The 9,006-nt window shown below is 42.7% G+C and overlaps 1 protein-coding gene across 1 annotated transcript; it reads right to left on the bottom strand.

Annotated features, from left to right (window-relative positions):
* Positions 1-534: 534 nt before the first annotated feature.
* LOC127296282 (uncharacterized) lies at positions 535-7,512 on the bottom strand. Its single transcript, XM_051326322.1, has 8 exons — positions 7,185-7,512; positions 5,227-5,541; positions 4,753-5,012; positions 4,152-4,293; positions 3,674-4,045; positions 3,449-3,580; positions 2,739-2,867; positions 535-2,654 (listed from the first exon to the last, which is right to left on the bottom strand). The coding sequence occupies exons 1-8, from the start codon at positions 7,272-7,274 to the stop codon at positions 648-650; spliced, it is 3,447 nt and encodes a 1,148-aa protein (XP_051182282.1). The 5' UTR covers positions 7,275-7,512; the 3' UTR covers positions 535-647.
* Between the last annotated feature and the right edge of the window lie 1,494 nt (positions 7,513-9,006).

Below are 9,006 nucleotides of genomic sequence, written 5' to 3' on the forward strand. Positions count from 1 at the left end.
TCTCTTCCAGTCCCCTGGAAGCAAGACGTGCAGCGATTCACAAATTCAGTTTAGTTTGTGTTGGTTCTTCCGGAAGATTCCCCTTTTTTATGTTTGTACGGAGTATAAGTTTATAGTGTACATAGGTACGTTGTTATTGGTCCTAGCTGATAATAGTGCTTCTGGAAGATGATCCTTGTTCCTGTTAGCAAGTTTATTGTGTAGATTGACACGTTGGTGGTCAGTCCACTTTGAGCTTCTGCCAGAGAGCAGATGAGCCCAAGACAAATGATGGTATAGCCACCACCAGGAAACCACAGAACAGGGAAAAGATGATACAACGGCAGAACAGATTAAGAGAAGAAAAAAGAGTGACAAGAGCCAACTCTAATGACGCAATTTTCTTCAGAAAATAAAAACTCCTGGAGCAAACTACAAACTTAAAAATAAATATTGGATATTTACCTCATATTTAGAAATCAAAATGCTACATCATACACGTAAGAGGATAATCGGAAGAGGGAAAAAAGAATAAAGTGACAATGCACATAAACGTACAGGAAAAACACTATTAAAATATTTTATTTCGTTCAGACAATACAATCACTCACCATATATGTTTTTTTGACAGTAAAGTGGGGAGAACACGTCTCCCATGTGTGTTTCTTTTATCTGGATAAAGGAAAATAGACCCTTTGATCAGTGGAGAACAGATTGTACTCCTTCATATCTGCCTGCGCTCTAGAGCAAGGCTGGGCTTGAACCGGAGCAAATGGCGTTCTTGCTAGGTGCTCTCCACTGTTAACATCTTTGGAAGATGGTGGTGCTTGTGGAGCTATAGGCAGGTTGAACTGGAATAACGAGAAGGATGCGCTTCGGTCATGCAATTTGTTACCATCTTCTGCAGCATCCTTCAGGCCCATCGGCTTCAGCATGGAACTATGCATATCTGGATTCAGGTCTCCACCAGGGTGACCACTGATCGGCCCTGTCCGATGTTGGTAAGGCGGAGGTGGAGGTGGAGGCATGACTCTGAAGCTTGCTGGCGTCTTGCGAATTTGCTCTGGGTGAATACAACTATAAGGAGGAGCTGGATAATGATGAACATTGTTATACTGCACCGGGAAATCTGCAGATTGGTTCCCAGGTACTCCGAACCTGAGTGGGCTGGAAATGAAACTGGGAGGCTGACCATACTGGAAGTATCCATTTGTTGGAGCAGCACAAGAATGACCGTGAGGGCCAACTGTGGTTGGCGAATAGGCAGGTGCATGCATGTTCTGGTGACGCAGTAGCTGATCCTGGAAGGGGGATACATTGAATCCAAATCTCTCGTTGTGAGGCGGGCATTTGGCTTTTGGATGGTATTCTCTGAAACCATTTCCCGCACATGTCTCAAGTAAAGAACGTGAAACAGTTTTTGTTGATGGAGCTTCTGCAATGCTGTTGATTCTCTCAGATGATTCCTCTGAGTCCGATGATGATGGTTCTGGATTATGAGTGCTCAAAGAGGTCATACTGCTTGAACTGCTTTCTCTATCTGCCTCGCTCATACAAGAAGATGAACCATCAGAACTGGCAGAGTTTGTCATCAGCTCTTCATCCACCCTAGAACCTTCATTGTTTGTGGAGTAACAATTTTGCTTATTCATCATAGGAGTTCCATCACAACAAGCAGATTGATTTTCCTCAGAGTGTTCATGTAACTGGTCTGTTTCTGATTTACAAACATCCCTGGACATTTCAGAAACCTGACCCCGTGGTTCAGGTCCTTTGTCAAGCTTTTCACATCCACTGATATCAGATTGCACTGGTTTGGGTGAGTCGACATCATCAACTGATCCTGACATATTATTTGTTTCGTGTAAGCAAGTCTTCATTCGGGTATCCATTCGCTCCCATACTTTCTTCGGAATTGCATCTCTCTCTTGTGTACTACCAACACGACGGTACTGAACCAAAGGCTTATCAACTCCTGTTTTCCTTGCTATCTTCATCTCCCGACCTGATCTAGCTGTTGGAGAAAAATAGCTGTCCCCAGCTCTCTCCTGATGGTCATAGCTGCAAGAACTATAGTCTTGCCGATCTCTTGTTCTGTTATTTGTACTAAACAGTGAGTTACAGCTCCCAGCACCATTTCTCGTTCTTTCCATTGATTGCCACTGCAAATTGCCAACATTTCCAGATTCATCTCTTGCATTATCATGCCAACATGAGGACTGGTCTTGAGGAATGTCCTTTCTCAACCTCAGATTTCGTCTTGATGGTTTTGATTGCTCGGATGTGAAAGGTTCACTGCTATTAATTGGAAGACATTTTGTCACTGTATCGTAGCAGTCTACATTATCCTGTCCATTAATTTCTATGCATGAAGATTCAGTATCAGAGTGGCACAGATCAACTACTGCTGAATTATCTTCCTCTTCACTAGCTGAATCTTTGGAGCCAAAAGCATTCCCCGAATCATTGTTAGTACATGTTGAGGAGTTTCTTAGAGTTGACGATGAAATATCGTCTGAGGTTTTGAATTCAACTAGCTTTTTCCCCTTATCCCTTTCCTTTTCTTTCAGCCTCTCTTTTCTCCTGTTCTTCTTTTCTCTCTCTTTCATTCTTCTCCTCATCCTGCGCTCTTGTTCTTCGAGTTTTTCTTTCTCCTCTTCCTCAAGAAGCTTGTTCTACAAGGTGTACAATAAATTGATAGTCAAAAATATAAATGAGCATACCTTTTCTAAATTTTCTTTGCAAGTAATACCACATACCTGTTTTTCCAACGTAATAATTTCTTTGCATGCTACATGGACTCGGTCCTCCAGGAGTTTTAGTGCAAGAGACACAAAAACACTTTGCGCATTTTGTTGGGCTGCACCTTCTCTAAAGGCCTTCTCAACCTGCAAAGAAAATCATACTTACTATATGATTAAGACTAGGAGTATGGGCGCCTAAATTTCTCGATAAAATCACAGTCAATTTTTTTTCTCAATAAAACTTGAATAAATCTGAATAGTTAGTTGCCGGCAGCAACATTAACCACAGTAGTATTGCAGGAAAAACAGCTTGTCTGCAAACTATGTGAATGTGGTAGATAGAAAATATATCACACTAAGTAGTGATTAAAGCTGTCAGTCCTTGTAAATTCATTGACCAGCAGAAAACAATACAATTATTATTTACCGAGCTGGAAAAATCAGATGAAATACACTACTAGAAGTCTTCACAGGTGAATACTAAGAACTGCTGAACCGTTGTACATTCCTTGTAGGGTCACAACCAAAGGCTAACATACTTACTGAACTCAAACTTGTACGCTGCAATATACGGTATATGTCTAAAAAAGGTAGGCGTTGTCCATAATTTGGTAGGCGTTGTCCAGAATTTGTAAAATAGGTATATTTCTTTTTCTTCTTTGTACAGTCAGAATCATTATGCAAGTACTGCTTCGGATAAGTCTTGAGTTTTGACAATAAATTACCTGTTCTTTGAATATGACTGCAGCAGCGTCCAGAAGAAATTCTCTTGCCAGCTCAGGACTTTTGGCATGCTTTTGTGGATGAGAGCCATCACCGTCAAGATCATTTTCATCCCTTTCCATGGCATCATCTTCCTGCTCATGTTTTCGTCAGTTAGAATAATAAATGCTCCCAGCTAAACCTAACTTAGTTAAAGATGTAAACACCATAAGTGACATGCCACGTACATCCTCTTCCTCGGCCTCTTCAGCATGCTCAAATAAACTTCTTATACCTTCACCCTTTGTAATCGCCACAAAGCCATCCCCTACCACCAGCCTGTGATGCACACAAGATTGGCCCTTCAATGCATGTGCTTTTACACACAACTCTGTATAGCGCCCATCAAGCTTCCAAGCTCTCAAAGTTATGAAATAATCTTCATATTGGTCAAGATCAATCCCGCTTCTGTGAACTTGGGTCTTCATCCCAACATTTTCAAAGCCAAAGACATCAGATTGTCCTTCATCTGTCCCAATAGCCCATTCAAAGTGATGATAAGATCCATCTTTCACTGATAAAGATTGGCGCCAATCAACCATGACGGCATCCTCAAACACCTGCAAATAAGTGAAGCCGGATTAACTTCGTAGAAATTAGAAACCATGTCCTGACCAATTAATTTGCAGATCATGTTGGTAAGCATTTTGAGGAAGTCACTCTGACCTCGCATTGAAAGGCATAATCTGCAACACAGAACCAACTTGTGCAGTAAGATTCCCTTCGCATGCGTTTCAGTTCCTTTAGCTCCTTGAATTCACGGATAACATTCCTTCGGCAATCTCGGCAAAATCTCTTGCTGTCAAACCTGTTAATTTTTTTTCCATACTGTTAACTTTTCTATTAGAAGCTGGCAGAAAATAGCAACAATTGGCAGCATTATAGGAAAACTTTACTACACGAAATAGGATTAAATAGAACTGATCAGTCAATAGTTGAACTCGTGGGGTTCCTAACTTACCATATCTATACTAAATATGACACCGCAAAATACATTCTTTCATGGCTGAGCAGCAAATTTTTGGCCATGCACATTCCAGTTTCCCATCAATTTGTGCAACTACAAAAACCTTAAAAGTACTTTTGAAGTTTCTTCTCTAGGTCATCTTCCATTTTGTGGATATAAGCAGAGTTAAGATTTCAGCTTGTTAAGAACTTGCTACTTCAATTCAGTTATTTTGTTCATAAGTTGAATGCCAAGTTCAGTGAGTACTTTTTATGCCTCTAACTTGAATTTGAATAAAACAAACATCTCTATTGTGCTCACCTATACATTAATCTTTCAATGAAATCATCCTCCTTCATACGCAGAAGAGAAGATCTTGTTTCTTCGCATAATGCAGACCAGAAATTCACCAGCGTATTACATGAAAGGTGGGCAGTATGCAGAGCACATGTTTCTCTAGTTCCATAACCTCTGCTATAGCTAGCCATCCCTTGGCTAATCCATCCTCTGCCTCCCCCACCACATGCATCAGGATAAAGCATTTCCCGTTCCCTTTCTCTTGATCGTGCATTGTCAAACACCTAATTAACACAAATGGCAAATGAATTAAAAAATAGACTGATCAAACATTTCCTAATCAAGAGTTAAATATTGAAAGTAAAACCATTCAGTATACATACAAATGATCAGTAATTCAGTATACTGAACATATCAAAGTAGTTCGTAATCATATTCACTGATGCAGAGAACAAAAAACATCTGACCACAAATTACTGCATATTTGTTTAGACTTACATTCTGGAGCACCCGTAGCGACTTGGCTTTTATAAAACAGTCAATAAGCGTAAGGATGCCATCCTTTGTTGTTGCAAGGCCTCCCCAAGGATGAACAGATGGATCCTGAGACTCAATTTGTTGCGTAATCCTTGAATCACCAGTTGAGCTCAGGCAATCAATATCTGAAACTTCTTGCTGCAGCGACTTGAAATTTTCGAGAAGCAACCCATTGCACCTTGAACAGTAGAAATTCTTGCGTGCTTGCTCAATGAGCGTTTGCTTATCCAATTTGAGGAGCTCCCGTCGTGCTTGAGGTGGCAGGTCATTCCAGAACTGAAACAAATTTAATCCACCGCCAGAAAACCATTAGTTACCTTCGCAATAAAGCTGTCGTGAAACTCACATAACTTCAATTTCCAAGATAAGAGTATGATACCACTTAAATATGCATTCTGGCTTGTTTCCAGTGAAATAAAGATACGCCCCCAGTGAGGACAAGAAAACAGCCTATGTTACAGAATAGCAATTTCTTTATTTTAATTAAGACTACCGCAACACGACAATTACAGCCGATACTGGAAGACACCTCGCATTTGTTTGTCGGCTGCCCCCGCCTTCGCCCCCTTTGGAATGTCGTCTCCCCCTCAGGTCGCCCCCATGTGGACGCCGACGTTCCGGCCCTCCTCGATGCTCTCTCCGAAGACTTACCTCCCATGCACCCGGAAGCGCGCAACACGGTCATCTTAGCTCTCTTGTGGACTGTCTGGAAATCCCGCAACAGAATGGTGTTTGATGCAGATTTTATGTCTACTCCGCGCATTCTAGCCATGTTGGTTGACCATCTCCGCCTGTGGGTCGTCCGCGCCCCCCCCCCCCCCCCCCCCCCAGGATCGACACAAGCGCCCTGCTGTCTTGGTGCCAGGCTATCTCTTAGACTCTGTCTTTCACCTTGCCCTGTATTCCCCCCGTATCCAGCTTCCCCCCATCTCACTCTCGCTCTGTTTGGGCGCGGTATGCCGCCCCAGGCCTATTTTGTAGGCTTTATGCCCCCCATGTAACCCACTCCCGCATTAATGAAAATTGAGTTCAGGTGGGCGATCGCCCCCCGTTGTTTCCTCAAAAAAAATTACAGCCGATACGAAGGAGGCAATGCAGCGAATTCAAGGTGGCTCAGGGGAGTTGTAAGGAAAAATCCAAGGTCTTGTAAAAGTGATAGCACAAAACCATAATAATAAATGCGATAGAGTAGTAATAGGCCACAATGGGGATACAAACAAAGCAAACTCTATTCTAGGTGTATCACCATTTGATAACCAATCTAAATTCTACTTGCAGCTTGCTAGCTTATCATCAGTAAAATATGTAAACCACGAAGACTTAGGATTGTAGATTTAAGTACATGATTAGTTGATCTGAACCGAGACTGATCACGGCTTGATGAAAGCTTCGGAACAACACATTCTGCCTCATCAGCAAGTTATTCGAGGCATATTTAAGTGTCCTGGCAGAATTTTGTTTTGATAAGCCTGGTTTATTTCCCCAGGTTAAATAAACCAAACTAAACGTGCAAACCCAAATGGTTTAGAGTCTCTAAGAGCAATGCGCCACCTATAGCAACTCAAAGTCAATTCAATAGAGCTGCTCACAAAGTCAAAATTGGTACATATGGTCGTCAGGGGCACGGACGAGTAATCCCGTTGAATCCAACCACTAAAATTCAGAAGGGAGCCTAACTTAGGGAGAGGGGGGAAATCAAACTAACTAAACAGCTCGTTTTCCCGGACGCCATCTGGAGGCAGCTTTTACGCAAATCGCGGAAACCGAGCCAATCCAAGGCAGGGCGCGAGGGGGGCAACCAGCTCAGTCACGGATTCGCGGGGACACCGCCACCAATTCACCGCCAATTCTCGTCACACAAATCAAACCCAGCGTGATAACCAAAGCAGCGCGCGCGCGCGACGCGACGCGACCCCTACCTTCTGGAGGCGATCGAACGTGATCTCGTCCCGCCGGCGCGACCAGATCCCCGATCCCGACGCCGACTCCGCCGCCGCAACCCCCGTCATCAATTCTCAACGCAACGACGTGTCCGCGCCCGATCCAGCGCCGCCAGCGACGGCGGCGCAGCAGCCGGGGGGCAAGGGCGCGGTGGCGTCGCCGGAGCTGCGGCCGGGTCAGATCGGCCGCGGCGGTGGCGCCAACGGGGGTTTTGCTGGCGAGATGGGGAGGATGGGGGGAATGATGAGGCGAGGCGAGGCGAGGTGGGTTTGGGTAAAAGGGAGAAGATGAGGAGGAAGATGGGGAGGGAACGCGACGACGACGTTGCTTTTTTAACCGCCACGGTTAGGCCGCGGTGCGGTTTCTCATGGGTTCTACTGGTTTCAGCAATTTTAGCCGGGGTGTTGGTTGTAAATCTTGTTAGAACAGCCGCGCTGGTTCAGTGGCGTTCAAAATATGGCGTGATAGTTTTATTTTTCTTCTGGTCCTTGTAGAGTGCTGAATTTATGTTTTGTATATTCAAACATGTGTGCCACATAGTGTGCCATCTTTTTTTTGGAGGCAACACATGGTGTGTCATCATGAGTTCATAATAAGCAAACCTTTATTATAGGGCATGATACCATTATACCAGGAAAATAGTAGGATGCTTTATTTATTTTCCGTAATTTTGTAAGGTTTTCCTGCATCAATTGTTGTTGCATTTTTATGGTATAAGCAAAAATACACGGGATTTGTATAGATCGTTTATGAGCTTAGTATGATATTGATTATATCGAGTTACAACTTGTGGTGCGCTCGTTCAACCATCGATGGTTTTGGCCCCAAAGTGCGACAAAAGTTTCAACCATAAATAGTTTATGCAACCTATAAAATTTGACATCCAACTAAAGAAGTCCAAAATAAATAAAATAGAATCTTATTACTTTAATGTGTTAAAGATTTGGTTTGAATAGCACAACACATGTTTGCTTTCAGAAGTAGCATAAATGAGTTGACCCTGGTATTTTTATACAAGACTATAACAGATTAATTAGTGCCGAAAAAATCTTGAGAATATTTTTCATATTGATTTAGTGCCCACAAAATGATTGTATGAGTAATAGATACATTCCATGGACAAAATTAGTAGGTCCATTCCATAGAATATGACATAAAACCTATTCTATTTCATTTCAGAAGAACAATTAATTGTGCAGAACTTCTTGACATTATGGTCACATCGCAACATAAGGGTAGAACATGAATAGGATGTCACGTACCTTCAACTATTATCAATGGTAAGGAAATCGTTAACTGCTTGGTTGGCTTAGGAGTAGCGGTTAATCAGAATTCGAACAATTAATTCTTTTTTAAATTGAATTCGGACAATTAATTGGTGCAACCTACACAAATTGGCATTAAAACATGTGTATATAACAAAGAAACAGTATATGAAAAACTATATTACCGATTCTACTTCTGTAGATCACAAAAGCTCAATAAAACATGTATGGTTCTCTCCCTGACCTAATATTCAAGGTCATGAGCGACTTAGGATCCACCATTCAGCACCATGTTCCTTCTTTCAGCTTCTCCTCCTCTAACCTCAGAAGTTCCTCTTCTCCCACCACCTACCTAGGGTATGGTCCCTATTGAACCTCAACCATCTATCCTATTGAAGGTGGGCTCGAGCTCCCCAATGAGCTCCTCAAGGCGGCCGAGCTCTTATATCCAAGGGTTTGCTCAGCAACTGCGAGGATTGGTCAGCGACGACAAGGAACTAGTTGGCGACGACGGGAATCAAGATTTTCGAGGGGG

This window comes from Lolium perenne, chromosome 4 (genome assembly GCF_019359855.2).
Source record: "Lolium perenne isolate Kyuss_39 chromosome 4, Kyuss_2.0, whole genome shotgun sequence".
Classification (NCBI taxonomy): Eukaryota; Viridiplantae; Streptophyta; class Magnoliopsida; order Poales; family Poaceae; genus Lolium; species Lolium perenne.